At 39.3% G+C, this 16,594-nt stretch overlaps 1 protein-coding gene across 4 annotated transcripts in view; it reads left to right on the top strand.

Annotated features, from left to right (window-relative positions):
• TP53BP2 (tumor protein p53 binding protein 2) overlaps positions 1-16,594 on the top strand; it is a 65,684-nt gene that overhangs the window by 27,051 nt on the left and 22,039 nt on the right. For 2 of the 4 annotated variants that reach the window (XM_034947572.3, XM_034947566.4), the window contains 7 exons: positions 4,391-4,504; positions 8,229-8,311; positions 11,759-11,860; positions 14,361-14,535; positions 15,257-15,438; positions 15,808-15,972; positions 16,359-16,587. In XM_034947572.3, the coding sequence (XP_034803463.1) occupies positions 4,417-4,504; positions 8,229-8,311; positions 11,759-11,860; positions 14,361-14,535; positions 15,257-15,438; positions 15,808-15,972; positions 16,359-16,587 (1,024 nt within the window). In that variant the 5' untranslated portion in view covers positions 4,391-4,416. Of the gene's footprint in view, positions 1-559; positions 692-4,390; positions 4,505-8,228; positions 8,312-11,758; positions 11,861-14,360; positions 14,536-15,256; positions 15,439-15,807; positions 15,973-16,358; positions 16,588-16,594 lie in introns of all 4 variants that reach the window. The other 2 variants (XM_055107724.2, XM_055107716.2) reach the window with 2 other exon arrangements.

The following is a 16,594-nucleotide window of genomic DNA, read 5'->3' on the forward strand; positions in this document are numbered from 1 at the left end:
CACAACTTCTTAATTAAAAAATTTTTGGCCGGACATGGTGGCTGACGCCTATAATCCCAGCACTTTGGGAGGCCGAGGAGGGTTGATCACCTGAGTTTAGGAGTTTGAGACCAGCCTGGCCAACATGGTGAAACCCCGCTTCTACTAAAGTAAAATACAAAAATTAGCCAGGCATGATGGCGGGCACCTGTAATCCCAGCTACTGGGGAGGCTGAGGCAGGAGAATCCCTTGAACTCAGGAGGCAGAGGTTGCAATGAGCCGAGATCGCGCAACTCCACTCCACTCCAGCCTGGGTGACAGCAAGATTCTGTCTCAAAAAAAAAAATTTTTTTTTAATGATAACATCGATAAGTGTTCTAGATTTTTTTCTTTTTCTTTTCTTTTTTTTTTTTTGAGATGGAGTCTCGCTCCGTCACCAGGCTGAAGTGCAGTGGTGCGATCTCGGCCCACTGCAACTTCCGCCTCCTGGGTTCAAGTGATTCTCGTGCCTCAGCCTTCTGAGTAGTTGGGATTACAGGCACGCGCCACCACACCAGCTAATTTTTTTTGTATTTTTAGTAGAGAGAGAGTTTCATCATGTTGGCTAGGATGGTCTCGATCTCCTGACCTTGTGATCCGCCTGCCTCGGCCTCCCAAAGTGCTGGATTACAGGTGTGAGCCACCACGATCAGCCTCTAGTTTTTAAAAAAGGTAATAATATAAACAGAATGGATGTCTCTGTCCTAAGCGATTCCCCTGATCTCTTGATGTAATCACTTATGATTTTAGCCAGATAATTCTCAGACCTTTTCTCTGCATTTATAAGTAACTGTAGAAATATTTTTGTGTTGTTTCTCTATTTTTCCTTTATGTAAACAGTAGCATACATATCAGTGTTCTCCAGTTTACTATTTTACCTTACAACATAGCTTGTAGATCTTTTCTTTTCAGATTAGTATGTGTAAATCTGTATCTTTTTTTTGAGACTGAGTCTCACTCTGTTGCCCAGGCTGGAGTGCAGTGGTACCATCTCGGCTCACTGCCATCTCTGCCTCCTATGTTCAAGTGATTCTGCTGCCTCAGCCCCCTGAGTAGCTGGAACTACAGGCGCCCACCACCACGCCCAGCTAATTTTTATATTTTCAGTAGAGATGGAGTTTCACCATGTTGGCCAGGCTGGTTTTGAACTCCTGACCTCAAGTGATCCGCCTGCCTCAGCCTCTCAAAGTGCTGGGATTACAGACATGAGCCACCACGTTATTTTTAAATTATCACATAATTTCCCCCAGTATGCATAAACTATAGTTGAGCTAACAATTGCGTTATTTACAAACATTTAAATAAATTATCTTGTTTTAATAAGTGCTGCAGTAAAAATCCTTTTAGGAACCTCTTCTGATCCTATGCAAGCATTTCTCTAGGGGGTGGATGCCAAAAATGGAATTCTTTGGTTAAAAGTTCATACATTTTTTAAATTTTCAAAAAAAATTTTGTTTTTCTTCTTCTTTCTTTCCCTCCCCTTCCTCCTTTCCCTCCCCCTCCTCCACATGCAGTAATTGATGTGAAATATTTTATTTTTTTATTGAGACAAGGTCTTGCTGTGTCGCCCAGGCTGGAGTGCAGTGTGATTCAGTCTTGGCTTGCTGCAGCCTTGACCTTCTAGGCTCAAGTGATCCTCCCACCTCAGCCTCCTGAGTAGTTGGGACTATAGGAATGTGCCACCACACCCAGCTAATTTTTGTATTTTTTGTAAAGATGGGGTTTTGCTATGTTGCCTAGGCTGGTCTTGGACTCCTGGGCTTAAGTGATCCTCCAGCCTCAGCCTTCCAAAGTGTTGGGATTACAGGTGTGAGCCACTGTGCCTGGCCAGGCCACACATTTTTTTTTTTTTTTAATGTGTATATTTAAGGTATACAACATGATGTTATGGGATACCCATAGGTAGTAAAAAGGTTACTATCATGAACCACATTAACATAAAGGTTCACACATTTGAAAATGTAATATATATTGTCAGATTTTCTTCTGCAAAGGTTATATCAGTTCATACCCTTTCCAGTTATTTCTAGATGTATATCCTCATCAAGTTATAATATTTTAACTTTTACTAAACTGATAGCTGAAAACCTGACTTTTGTTTAAATTTGCATATTTCTGATTTCAAATGTGGTTGCCTGTTTTTTCATTTGTTCGTTGGCCATTTGGCTTTTTGGTTTTTGAAATTGTTTCTTTATATTCTTTGCTCATGTTTACTCTGGCTTTTTCCCTTCCCTCTTGATTTGTAGGCATTTAAAAACCATTCAGGATGTCAGGCCTATTTGTGTGTTATTAAAAAAAAAAAAATCTTATTCCAAAGGTGTAAATGTGTTCCCCTATTACTTAATTCTCTAAGTGTTAAGCCTTTCTTCTCCTCTCCTCTCTTGTTTCCTTTTGCATTTCCTCACTACCCACTCGTGTATTTGCTTAGTGAATATTTCTCGGATGCCTGTTATGTGCTAGGGACTGCACTTGATTGAGAGGGATACAGAGATGAAAGTTGCCTTCAGGTATCTTACAGGGCACAAAGAGAAACAAGTATCCACAGACATTTATAATACAATGTGATAGTTGCAGTAATAGATGTATTTCATCTGCAGGAGAAAAGGGTGCTGGGGGGGATGATGAATGATAGGAATGTCATGTTCAGAGTCACATAGGCAGGAATGCCCTGTCAAGGAGATACAGTCATGTGTCAATAATGGTGATATGTGCCGAGAAATTTGTCATTAGGTGATTTTGTTGTTGTGTGAACATCATAGAGCGTACTTACACAAATCTAGATGGTATAGCCTACTACACACCTAGGCTATATGGTATACAGCCTTTTGCTCCTAGGCTACAAACCTGTACAGCATGTTACTGTATTGAATACTGTAGGCAGTTGTAACACAGTGGTACATATTTGTGTATCTAAACATATTTAAACATAGGAAAAGGTACCGTAAAAATATGGCCTTAAAATCTTATGGGACCACTGTCAACATGCAGTGCATGACCGTAGGTGTGGTTGGCACATGAGTGTTAGTAGGGAGCTTTGAGAGCCTTCGAAGTGTCTGTTTCAGCTTATGCAGGCCTATGCCTGATCTTTTGCCATCACAGGGCCATCGGGATGTTAGCCTAGAGCTTGTGAGAAGTCCATATCTTTCTGGGGCAGTCCAGCGTGGACAGCAAGCTACTTTACTTCCTTTGAGTTCTCTCTTTGCTCCTGGAACCTGGAGATTTTACTTGTTTTGAGTACAGCATGTGTGTGTGTATTTTGTAGGGGTGGGTGGAAGGGCTACTCAGAATTTCTTTTGGAGGTGTTTCTCTCTAACTGTGGTGTATCCTTTTTGGGGGAGGTCTTAGAATATGTGTGGTTTATAAAAGGGGATTATCTATGTCAACTCAGTATGTTATGTTACTGGAAGTAGAACCAGAACTGCATTTTGTTGCAGCCAAGCAGATTAAGTTCAGGGTTGGTTCACCAAATTGGCTGGTGAATGCTTGCCTGCTCTGTTCTCTGCCCATGTTTATTTAAGGTGTTGAGATAGTGTCCTTGATTACTGATAAATGTGTTGAGTTTTCTTAGGGTATTTCAACATTCTTATATTTAAAAATCATGTTGACATTACTGGAGTTTCATTGATTTTAAGCAATTGCCTCCTCAAACAGTGTGTCTCGTTTTTATATCCAGATCCCTTGAGATTGGAAGATTTTTTTAGGACAGCTTGAGATATATTGTTTCTCCTGAAGCTTCTATTTTTACTAGGTATTTAGGTGTGCCCTTCTTTTTGTTTCCAGGAAAATTCTGACACTGGTATTCTCACTGGAAGAGGGGCAAATATAGATACATTTTACAGCAGTAAATAGACTTTTATTTGGAAATGGATGGGTCTGATTTTTTAAAATATTGTTTGTAAAATTATAATTTAAAAATAGCCTGTATTGAAAACTACAATTAAAAAAAAAAAGACTAGGCTATTTAGAAAGTAGCTTTTTAATATTTTCTTTGTATATTCGGAGAATCATGAATATTAGTGTTAGAAGGGACTATCTGATCTAATATAGATTTTACAGAAACTTTTGGAACCACAGAAGTTAAATGGTGCGCCTGTGGCCAGCGCGGAGCCCACTGTATTTAGACTGCTGAGCTCCTGACAGCTGGCTGAGATGCATTGCCCTTTGTAGTATTCCACCCTGGCTTGACTCTGTGTGTGTGGAAAATCTGTGTGACTTCAGTTTCTAAGACGTGTTTTAATGAAAAAAATTTACCTGAGATACTAAGCATTTGTTGTATCCATAATGTATAATTTGCATGAAGGATAGATGGTGAATGATATATTTATCTTTCTTTTACCTGAAAATAATGCGGTTTCTACTCATTTGCTTTAGAACGTCCAGTTGCGGATAATGAGCGAATGTTTGATGTTCTTCAACGATTTGGAAGTCAGAGGAACGAAGTTCGCTTCTTCCTTCGTCATGAACACCCCCCTGGCAGGGACATTGGTAGGTAGTGCTCTGTGAATCGTGACAGAATATTTAAGCTTTTATTTTGTGCTGGGAGTAGTAGGTGGCACATGATGAGAAGCCAGGTAATTTGAGAGGTGAAGGAGAGGTTAGGAAGTGGCAACAGTGGAGATAGACTGTCGAGGGGAGAAGTTTGACTATAGTTGTTTAATGCAGGTGGGAAGGAGTCATTAGAGCAGGGGGTTGAAACTATAAGAAAGGAAACACTTGTTAGGCAGGGTCCCTGATTAGGTCCTTCCACAGCCCTGAGGCAGAAAGTCCTCTTAGACAAGAGGAAGGATCCCTCTTCCATAATAATAGGACAGAAATAAAACTGTGGCAGATGTGGCTAAATTTGTGCATTTTGTGGGAGTAAGTTGAGGGATTTCTCATCTAAAAACATTTGTTTTCTCTGAGGTAGGAGTGATGATGGAGGTGGGTGGGAAGCTGGAGCTGTTTTGGAGATTAGGAGAGAGGGCTTACTAGGGAAGCCAGACTGCTGGGAACCATTGAGGCCAGTTGAGATTAGAGACCATGAGACCATACATGATTTTTCTCCAGTGGTGGTCTACAGCCCAGGTGGGTTGTAAGAAGAGAAGAAAACAAAGGTGTCTAGACAAATTTTTCTAGGCAATTGTCTAGAAAACCCAAGGTTTCTAGACAAATTCAATGGGAGGTCAGTGGGACAGGGGAGAAGAGGGTATTGGCAAGGTGATACCTCAGCTGGGTGGGGAAGAAGTGAAGACAGGAGGGGCTGTGGGGAAAGAGTAGACAGAGTTAAGAGGCTGTGAGTCTCAGTTAGATAAAAAACAGGTGTGAGAGGAAATGAGTGAGACGCCTGAGATGGAAAGGAAATAGTGGTCAAAAAACAGAAGGTTTGAATTGAAAATTTCGGAGGTAGAGGGCGTCTAGTGTTGTGGTCCCAGGTGGGGCCCTGAAATGAGGCTGAATTAGAGTGGAGACGAGAAAGCTAGAACTGAGAGGCTAGCATTTGGGCGGTAATGTCATCCAGAATGAAGGCAGGACTTGGAGGTGGAGAGAACAAGGGAGTCAATTGGTCACATCGTTAGTGACCAGGGATTGTGACCAGAGTTTATAGATGACTGTAGGGAGAGGGTGGAGAGAGAATGTGGGTGGGAAGCAGCAGTAGACACTGGGGACACAGCCATCCCTGTGACCCAGCAGTCTTGTAGGATGTGGGAGAACGAGCAGGGTTATTGGACATTATAAAAGCTCAATTTTGGCTGAGCGTGGTGGCTCACGCCTGTAATCCCAGCACTCTGGGAGGCTGAGGTGGGTGGATCACCTTAGATCAGGAGTTTGAGACCAGCCTGGCCAACATGACGAAACTCTGTCTCTACTAAAAATACAAAAATTAGGCCGGGTATGGTGGCTCACGCCTGTAATCCCAGCACTTTGGGAGGCCGAGGCGGGAGGATCATGAAGTCAGGAGATCGAGACAGACCATCCTGGCCAACATGGTGAAACCCCGTCTCTACTAAAAATACAAAAATTAGCTGGGCATGGTGGCATGTGCCTGTGATCCCAGATACTCGGGAGGCTGAGGCGGGAGAATCACTTGAATCAGGGAGTTGGAGGTTGCAGTGAGCTGAGATGGCGCCACGCACTCCAGCCTGGCGACACAGCAAGATTCATCTGAAAAAACGAAAACAACAACAACAACAAAAAACAAAAATTAGCTGGGCGTCTGTAATCCCAGCTACTTGGGAGGCTGAAGTGGAAGAATCGCTTGAACCCGGGAGGCGGATGTTGCAGTGAGCCGAGATCACACCATTTGCACTCCAGCCTGGGCGACAGAGCGAGACTCCGTCTCCAAAAAAAAAGTTCAGTTTTATTAACTAACTGTTGCATTAACGCAAGTGTCTATATGGTACCTGACCATTAGGAATGATTAAATTTAGAGTATGGGTTAGCTGAGGGGCAGAATTGACTTAGTTTGGCCCCTTCTACCCTACAGATGAGAAATGCTGATACTTAGGGGTTAAGTGACTTGTCAGAGGCCACACACCTAGAGGCAGAGCCAGGAGTGGAACCTGAATCACCTCAGCCAAGCTACCTGGTTGCCTTTCAGTATCACTGGTGTCTGTAATTTTATTTTAAGTAAACATGTATTTTTTTCCGTAGGCTTTTTTTCTTTTTTTTTTTTGTAGTTTTATATTGGCATTTGCATCTTATTTTTTTTTTGTTCTCTATTTACATCACATGCACTCATCTAATTAGTTGAATTTTACCCATTCATCTACCTGTTCAAATATCTTGCTGTATAGTACTGGATAAATTATTAAATAGTCTCTCAATAGTGCAATATGCAGTTTCAGTGTCAGCAATGTGAGAAATATAATCTGAAGATAAAGGAGCTGTTTTCACGTTGTCACAAAACACCAGTGCCACATAGTGTTGAAATTGGGATAAAACAAGGATTATTTTTCAGTCTCCTTTATTAAGGTGTTAACTTACTGTTTTTAGTCTAGACCTCTTGATTAAGGATTAGGAGACTGTCACCATATTCTTTTTCCAATTCAATTAGGACCTGTGACCCTGAATGTATATGAAATTATGTTTAAGGCTCTTGCTGCTTACTTTAATTAGGTAACTGATGATACAAAGGAGAAACTAGTTAAGTGCTCTCTCTTTAAGACAGCAAAGAAAGCAATTATTCTGAAATTATAGAAGTTTTTTTTTCTTACAGAAATATTGTGGCAGATTACCTGAGCTATTTTGCCAGATAATTGAGCTGCATTTTAAAAATAAAAGCTGATCGTACTAGAATTAGGTGCAAGTGTGATACTTGGCTCTGAGTAGACATGTTTATTTATTTGTTTATTAGCAACGGGAATTTGTGCTAAGATTCCTGACAGTTATAATAGACATTTTACTTAAGTTTCTTGGGAGGTAATTTGATAATTTTTTTAATTTCTGGGAAGTACACGTATGAGCTTAATTTAATGTATTTTTAAAATTCTCTGTTGGTATTATTTGCTTCTTATAATCTATTAGTTTAAATTAAGACGTTTCCTTTTATGATACATTAAGTGGTACTGAAAGACCCATGTATTTTGTCTTTAAAAATTCTTTTTAGCCAAAAAAGCAGAATATATAGTGTTTCTGGATAGTACCTTCACAAACTTAAACAAACATTTTGCTTAAATAAATGTGGAAGTACTTCATAGTACTTACAAATTACCACAAAATGTTTGCAATAAACCAAATAATTAAGATACTACTTGTTCCTTTTTTAAAGTGCTTTCTTCTCATAATAAGTTAAAAATATTGTTAGCGAGTACAAGGATGCATTGATGTAATTTTCAACTATTTCAGTGAAGTTTTTCTTGGTTTAACTACTGAGTAGCTAAATAGATGACTAGGAAGAGCAACTATAAGCAAATGGTATGAATTACTCATAGTCAGAAGTACATTACGTTTGTTAATTTTTCCTCCTTTGGTATGTGAATCAGACAGCTTTCCTAATGAATAGGTGGCATGTGATATTTAGTAGTGCTGAGTATTCACTGTTCCATGAAATTAATTTTGCAAAACACACTGAGTTATGAGACCTTAAGTCCATTGCTATTAGAAAATATTTTAAGAATACATTCAACTTAAAATATCAAACAACAGTAATGACAGAACTCAGAAATGAACTGGTTCTTAAAATATCTGTCAACTCTAGTGTTAATGCATAGTTTTTGAATTTTGTCCTTAGTGAGTGGACCAAGATCTCAGGATCCAAGTTTAAAAAGAAATGGTGTAAAAGTTCCTGGTGAATATCGAAGAAAGGAGAACGGTGTAAGTTGTTGTTTTTATCCATACTATATATACCACAGTGATACATATTTTTTAACTTTAAATCTTATTCATTATTTCTTTGTTATTCAATGGGCTAAGGATGGCCGCTTTTTAAAGGTTATTTTAAATTTGTTTCATAGAAACTATTAATTTTAATGATCTGTATATGGCTGACTATTGGAAGAAGTTATATGTTTAATGTGACACAAATTCAGACAAAATAAATGCTGAGCAAGTTTGAGGAAGTATTTCTTATTTGGTGATTTTATTTGTTGCAATCATCACTTTATTAAAAATGCAAAATTGGCCGGGTGCAGTGGCTCACGCCTGTTATCCCAGCACTTTGGGAGGCTGAAGTGGGTGACTCACCTGAGGTCAGGAGTTCAAAACCAGTCTGACCAACATGGAGAAACCCCATCTCCACTAAAAATACAGAATTAGCCGGGTGTAGTAGTACATGTCTGTAATCCCAGCTACTCAGGAGGCTGAGGCAGGAGAATCTCTTGAACCCGGGAGGCAGAAATTGCAGTGAGCCTAGGTTGCGCCATGGCACTCCAGCCTGGGCAACAAGAGTGACACTCTGTCTCAAAAAAAAAAGGAAAATTATGTATTTATACTCTTGCTATTGCATGTGAATTTGAGCATGCATCTTTGGTATATTTTGAAGACATTTCTTTTCAGCGGTCACTATTTTTAGTGCCATTAGGGATTAGCTAAACTACCTTTCTCCAATCATCAGTACATTTATAGTAGAATTCAGATGATCTTAAGTACCATTTTCTCCTACTGTGTCTTTTTTCAGATTCTTCTTTTTCTTTTCTTTGATTTACTTATTTTTATTTTTATTTTATTTTATTGTTTTCTGGGATGAAGTCACATTCTGTTGCCCAGGCTGGAGTGCAGTGGTGTGATCTCGGCTCACTGCAACCTCCACCTCCTGGGTTCAAGCAATTCTCCTGCCTCAGCCTCCCGAGTAGCTGGGATTACAGGTGCCTGCGACCACACCCAGCTAATTTTTGTATTTTTAGTAGAGTCGGGGTTTCACCATGTTGGCCAGGCTGGTTTCGAACTCCTGACCTCAAGTGATCCACCCACCTCTGCCTCCCAAAGTGCTGGGATTACAGATGTTAGCCATGGTGCCTGAGCTTTTCTTTGATTTAATAATTGTCTTACAATGATGAAAAGATGAAATGTAGATGATAAAAATGATCTTAGCCATTGTTTTAGTGCATATGGACACAATGTGTCTTCTCCTCCACCAACTAGAGGCTGAGGCGTGAGGATGACTTGAAGCCAGAAGTTTGAGGCTAGGCTGGGCAACAAAGTGAGACTGTGTTTCTGTTAAAGAGATATATTATATCTTTATATATATATTTTTAAAAATCTGCCAAGTGTTTCCAAAGCGATCATATTATTTTACATGCCCACCAGAGTTTTACTGTTTCCACATCCTTGCCAAAGTTTGGTATGGTCAGTCTTTTTAATTTTAGCCATTAAAATATATGTGTAGTGGTATTGCATTGTGGTTTTAATTTGTATTTCTCTAATGACTAATGATTTTGGACATCTTTTCATGTGCTTATTTGCTCTCTGTGTTTCTTCTTTGGTGAAATTATTTGTTCAAATCTTTTGCCCAGTTTTTTGCTCTCTCACTGAGTTTGAAAGTTCTAATAGTCTGGATCCAATTTTTTTTTTTTTTTTTAATGGAGCATACTTTTAGTGTTGTATCTAAGAACTCTTTGTCCAACCCAGGGTCATAGAGATTTTTTTTTCCTTTGTTTTCTTTTGGAAGTTTTGTAGTTTTCAGTTTTACCTCTAAATCTATGATCCCTATTGAGTTAATGTTTGCATATGGTGTGAGAATCAAAGTTCATTTTTTTTTTTTTTGATACAGAGTCTCACTCTGTCACCTAGGCTGGAGTGCAGTGGCGCGATCTTGGCTCACTGCAACCTCCACCTCCTATGTTCAAGTGACTCTCCTGCCTCAGCCTCCCGAGTAGCTGGGATTATAGGTGCCTGCCACCATGCCCAGCTAGTTTTTGTACTTTTAGTAGAGATGGGGTTTCACCATATTGGTCAGGCTGGTCTCGAACTCCTGACCTCAGGTGATCCACCCGCCTCGGCCTCCCAAAGTGCTGGGATTACAGGCGTGAGCCACCGTGCCCGGCCCTGAGGTTTATCTTTGTAATATGAATATCTAATTGTATAAGCAGTATTTATTGGAAAGATTATTCTTTTTCCACTCAGTTGCTTTTGCACCTTTTGTCTAAAATCAGTTGCCTCATGTATGTGGGGCTATTTTTGTACTCTCTATTCTGTTTGATTGATCTACTTGTCTATTTTGACGTCAATACCACATGCATTGGTCACTGGAACTTTTATAAGTCTTGAAGTCAGGTAGTGTAAGTTTTCCAGCTTGATTATTTTCAGAGTTATTTTGGCTATTCTAGATGCTTTGTACTTCCATATGAATTTTAGAATCAACATCAATTTTTACAAAAATGCCTGTTTGGGTTTCAGTTGAGATTTTGTTGAATCAATTTGAGAATAATTGCTGTCTTGACAGTATTGAGCTTCCAATTCATGAACATGGTGTAACTCTCCATTTATTTGCATTTTCTTTCAGCAGTTTTTGAGATTTTAGTATATACATCTTACCTATTTATTAAATTTATCCCTAAGTATTTCATATTTTTGATACTATAAATGGTATTTAAATTTAAAAATTTTAAATTTCTAATTGTTTCTAATATATTGAAATACACTTGACTTTTGCATATTGATTTTTTTTTTTTTTTTATCCTGCAGTCTTGCTATGTAACCTATTTATCTGGTAGCTTTTTTGTAGATTCCGTAGCATTTTCTTCATAGATGATTATATTGTCTGTGAAGGCAGTTGAACTTCTTTCTTACCAATCTGGATGCTGTTTATTTCTCTTTCTTGTTTTATTCCATTGGCTAGAACCTCTAGGACAATGTTGAATAGATGTTGTGAGAGTGGATGTCCTTGCTTTGTTTCTGATGACTCAATGTGTCTTGAATTTTTTAGTGCTAAAGTATTTTTAAATGATATTCCAATGACTAAATTCTAGGTTTGCTGCCAGTGCCTCAATACCATGTTTAATATGATCAAACACTTCTGTTGTAATGTAAATTACAGAACAAGGTAATTCTAAATTGTTCCATTTATGTCCCTGACTGTTGAAACTATTTAATTTTAAACTTACAACTTAAAATAAAAGATTATTGTATATTAGTATGTTTTACATCTTAAAAAGTCAATGTGGTGAGTATTAATATAAGAATTAATGGTCTGCTTGATATTATGAAAGAAAAATCGCTAAATAATTTTGTCATAGTTGGTTCAGATGAAGCTTTTACATAGAACTTTGAGGGCGGAATCTCTGTGGTAGTTTTATAGTAAGCTGGGATTGTGTTTATTTGTAGGTTAATAGTCCTAGGATGGATCTGACTCTTGCTGAACTTCAGGAAATGGCATCTCGCCAGCAGCAACAGATTGAAGCCCAGCAACAATTGCTGGCAACTAAGGTAGTATCGTCTTTTTTTTTTGGAGATGAAGTCTCACTCTGTCGCCTAGGTTGGAGTGCAGTGGCACGATCTCGGCTCACTGCAACCTCCGCCTCCTGAGTTCAAGTGATTCTCCTGTCTCAGCCTCTCAAGTAGCTGGGATTACAGGCAGACGCCACCACACCTGGCTAAATTTTGTATGTTTTGTGGAGATGGGGTTTCACCATGTTGGCCAGGCTGGTCTCAAACTCCTGACCTCAGGTGATCCGCCCACTTCGGCCTCCCAAAGTGCTGGGATTACAGGCGTGAGCCCCCGTGCCCAGCTGGTAGTATCTTCTTTTAAAAGAGCTAACAGGCCACTATTGTTAATGTATGTATAAGGCTATTTACATTCTACCCCCATTAAGCCAGTTACCTCACAGATATGAGGTGACATTATCAACCCAAAAGCCACCTGCTGTTTGGTGCTCTCTTTGTGGTCTCTTTGAGTCCTTACTACAGCATTTTGTAGAAATCCTTGTATCATCCTAATTGTTCAAGATGTTTCTGACTCCTGATTCTGATGAAGAGTAACCATGCTATGTTGGGTATCAGTCAGACAGGAAAGGTGGAAAGAGCCCTTCATCTTTGCTCCTAGGAACTACTCTGGGCCACAGCAAGAGGAATATTAAAGTTCTAACATGGTATAACCATACCATAGATTAATCTTGGATCAGATTAATCTAATACTGTCCCCTTCTGGAGCTTGGCACCAATAACGGGCTGCTTGCCTTTATTTGGGGAACATTCTTTATCCACAAACTAACCCTAGTCCTGGCCTTGAACAAGGAAAATATAAGAAGCCACTCCATTACCATCAGAACTGCTGCTTCTCCTGCCAGCCATAGGCTTCCAATCTGACCCAAAAGCCAACAGACCTTTCTCTGTAAAGGGCTACATGGTAAATATTTTGGGCTTTGCAAACTTTGCTGCCTCTGTTGCAGCTACTCAACTCTGCTGTTATAAGCAGTCATGGATAATAGGTAAACAGATGGTGTGGCTGTGTCCCAATAAAACTTTGCTTACAAAAACAAGATAGCAAGCTGGATTTGGCCTGCAGGCTATAGTTTATCAACCCCTGGTCTAAACACCCAGGATCCACAATTAACAGTCCTTTAGTGATTATCAGGTCACTGAAGCTGGGGTAGACAATTGTTGGTTTGTCATGGGCAAAGTTACCCAATAGGGCTTTGAAATAATGGCCAGGAATTCTTCAAGGCAGTTCTGAAGGCAGTGTGGACTTCCATGTCATACTTCCTAGGGTTCCTGTGCATCCATTTCTGTTTGTAATACCAGACCCCAGTTTTTCCAAAATCATGTATATCATTGCTTCTCAAACCTTAAGATACATATGAATCACCTGGGGATCGTGTTGAAAATGCATATTCTGATTCAGTAGGTGAGTTGAGGTTTGAGCTTCTGCATTTCTCACAAGCTTCCAGGTGATGCTGATGCACATTACATTGAGTAGCAAGGATATGTAGTCAAATAAAAAGATTGGTTGTTGAAGAACAAATCTCTAAGCTTTTTAGTCTTCAAGGACTTAAAAACAAGTCCTTGTGGGTTTTTTTTTTTCTTTTGAGATGGGTTCTCACTGTGTTGCCCAGGCTGGACTTGAATTCCTGAGTTCAAGTGATCCTTCTGCCTTAGCCAGGGTTTTTATTTTGATTCTTTCCATGTTACTTATATGTTCTAGGCATACTAATCTAAGAAATAGTTTACCTGTGATTATAAATTGTGTGGCTCTGTTACTCAGTTTTAGTTAAAAATTTTAATGTAATAAAAACAAAATTTCTGCTATAACAAAAGTACCTTGGGGCAGGGGAAAGAAACAATTTCAGATTCCATGATTGCAGCTTTCTAAAGGTGTTAAATATTTCTTTAGCTCTTTTCAGTGACCATTTATTGAGTATTATGTAAAATATCATTCAAAGACATTTACATTTCACATTTCATTTAATCTTCACTATAGTAACATTGGTAGTTACTATTGATCATCCCTGTTTTATAGATGAAGAAACATAGACTTGCATGCTTGGTGAGGTTATGCAATTTATTCAAGGTCTCATAGCTAATAAGTGGCAGAGCTGGGCTTGAATCTAAATGTACTCCAAATCTTGTGCATTTAAATAGTTTCTTATAATGCTTCCCATTTCTACATGAGCTGCTTTTTAAAATTGTTGCAACAGTTTATGAAAACTAGTTCAAGAATTGCTGCATCCTTGCTGCATAAGAACCACTTGGGTTAAAAATACTGATTCCTGGATCTTATCCCCAGAAGATTCTAGGGTGGGCTCAGGAGTATCTGTTTTGAACAGATTTCCAGTGTGATTCTGATGGCAGTGTTTAGGAAGAAGGTGAGACCAGACCAGGGTTACAAGTGTACCTCAATCTCAACATCTAAGTGTTGCAGTTAGGCTATTTTGAGCTTAGTGGTGTACTTACCTAAAATGACATGCCTAATGATTACTTTTATTTTTAGGAACAGCGCTTAAAGTTTTTGAAACAGCAAGATCAGCGACAACAGCAACAAGTTGCCGAGCAGGAGAAACTTAAAAGGCTAAAAGAAATAGCTGAGAATCAGGAAGCTAAGCTAAAAAAAGTGAGAGCACTTAAAGGCCACGTGGAACAGAAGAGACTAAGCAATGGGAAACTTGGTGAGTTGTTCCTCATAGATTTACTTTTTTATACATTTATTTGTCTGGTTTTTTTGAGACAGGGTCTTACTACGTTGCCCAGGCTGGTCTTTTGAACCGTGGCCTCAAGTGATCCTCCCACCTCAGCCTCCTGAGTAGCTGGGGTTACAGGTGCAAGCCACCATGGTTGATCTGTAGATAACTTTAAAGGGTATCTTTTGAAAAAATAAAATTTACTGCAGTTTTGATGCTGCAGGTTCCTCTGAATTGAATTCAGCTGTTGAATGTTTTATACAGGATTTCTAAGATACCTTTGGAAAATGTAGCATTTTTTCCCCTTAATATTTTTTGACTGAGAATTTGATGAAGGCAAGGATTTTTGTTCATATAATAGCTCCATCTATTACGATACCATTTTAATCGGAATGTTTGTGGTTTAATAGATCTACCTAATGTTATAAAATTGAAAGTTCTAAAGAAATTTTTATTGTTTCTAAAATTTGGAGTTTAATAATATTTTTAATGCAAATTCTGATAAAGATACATTGATATTGAAGCACAGAGATTTAGAGATGTCTCTGTTGATTTCACTTGCTTCTAAAAGAAGTCGGTTGCTTCCAGGACATTCTGAAAAATTTTTCTGCTGTTTATTAGAAAGTTCATTGTAAAGCCCGGTTGCCTGGGAAGTAGTCCATTCTTATTTTTCTTTTCAACTGTTGTTGCTGTTCTCTGTCTCATCTAGTGGAGGAAATTGAACAGATGAATAATTTGTTCCAGCAAAAACAGAGGGAGCTCGTCCTGGCTGTGTCAAAAGTAGAAGAACTGACCAGGCAGCTAGAGATGCTCAAGAACGGCAGGATCGACGGCCACCATGACAATCAGTCTGCAGTGGCTGAGCTTGATCGCCTCTATAAGGAGCTGCAGGTAGACCGTTTGCCAAAAGCTGTACAACCTCCTTTCCAGAAACAGAGTTGCTCATATAAGTAGCAAGAGGTGCTAGATTTCAGTTGCCTTTCCTTAAAGAGAAGGCAGGTTGTGGGGGGAACCCAAACTCCAGAGAATCCAGAGTAAACTTTATAGTACCCTAGACAGGAAATTTGAGACATTCCTCATAACCACAGCTGGTGGTCTTGCACAGGTGTCACTTAATTTTAAACCATGAGATGAGAAGTGTGGAGGGGTGGAGGGACCTCATATTTTTAGAAATTATATAATAGCTAACCATGTGATTAACTGTTTGAGACATTTTCTTCCTACTCCTTGGCTACCTTTTTTCCCCTCTCTTTTATTCAGCTAAGAAACAAATTGAATCAAGAGCAGAATGCCAAGCTGCAACAACAGAGGGAGTGTTTGAATAAGCGTAATTCAGAAGTGGCAGTCATGGATAAGCGTGTTAATGAGCTGAGGGACCGGCTGTGGAAGAAGAAGGCAGCTCTACAGCAAAAAGAAAATCTACCAGTAAGTGGGCCGTTTTGTAATGGTTTTGGGGAGGAGGGAAAAAGATGACCAGCCCAGTGAGGTTACTCATAGGCATCTTCTTCAGAATCATTACTCAGTGTGCCCTCAGAAAACAGATGCTGTTTATGGATCCTTAAAAGACAATCCGCTGCTTTTTTACTTTTTAATGTTATTACCTGTGTAGCTCTGTTTGTCTCTAATACTTGTAATAAAGTGTGGGTGAGAGTTCATTGGGGAGTGTTTATTTTGGAATGCTTTTTGTAGACTCTATGGCTAGATTCTGAAACTGCTCATTTTAAAAAGTAAGAAAATGTCACATCTTAGTTTCTAAGTCTGATCACCTGAGATGATTTTTAATACTAAAGGACCTGTGCTTCTTTCCTAAGGTTTCATCTGATGGAAATCTTCCCCAGCAAGCCGCGTCAGCCCCAAGCCGTGTGGCTGCAGTAGGTCCCTATATCCAGTCGTCTACTATGCCTCGGATGCCCTCAAGGCCTGAATTGCTGGTGAAGCCAGCCCTGCCGGATGGTTCCTTGGTCATGCAGGCTTCAGAGGGGCCGATGAAAATACAGACACTGCCCAACATGAGATCTGGGGCTGCTTCACAAACTAAAGGTAAAAA

This window comes from Pan paniscus, chromosome 1, assembly GCF_029289425.2.
Source record: "Pan paniscus chromosome 1, NHGRI_mPanPan1-v2.0_pri, whole genome shotgun sequence".
Lineage (NCBI taxonomy): Eukaryota > Metazoa > Chordata > Mammalia > Primates > Hominidae > Pan > Pan paniscus.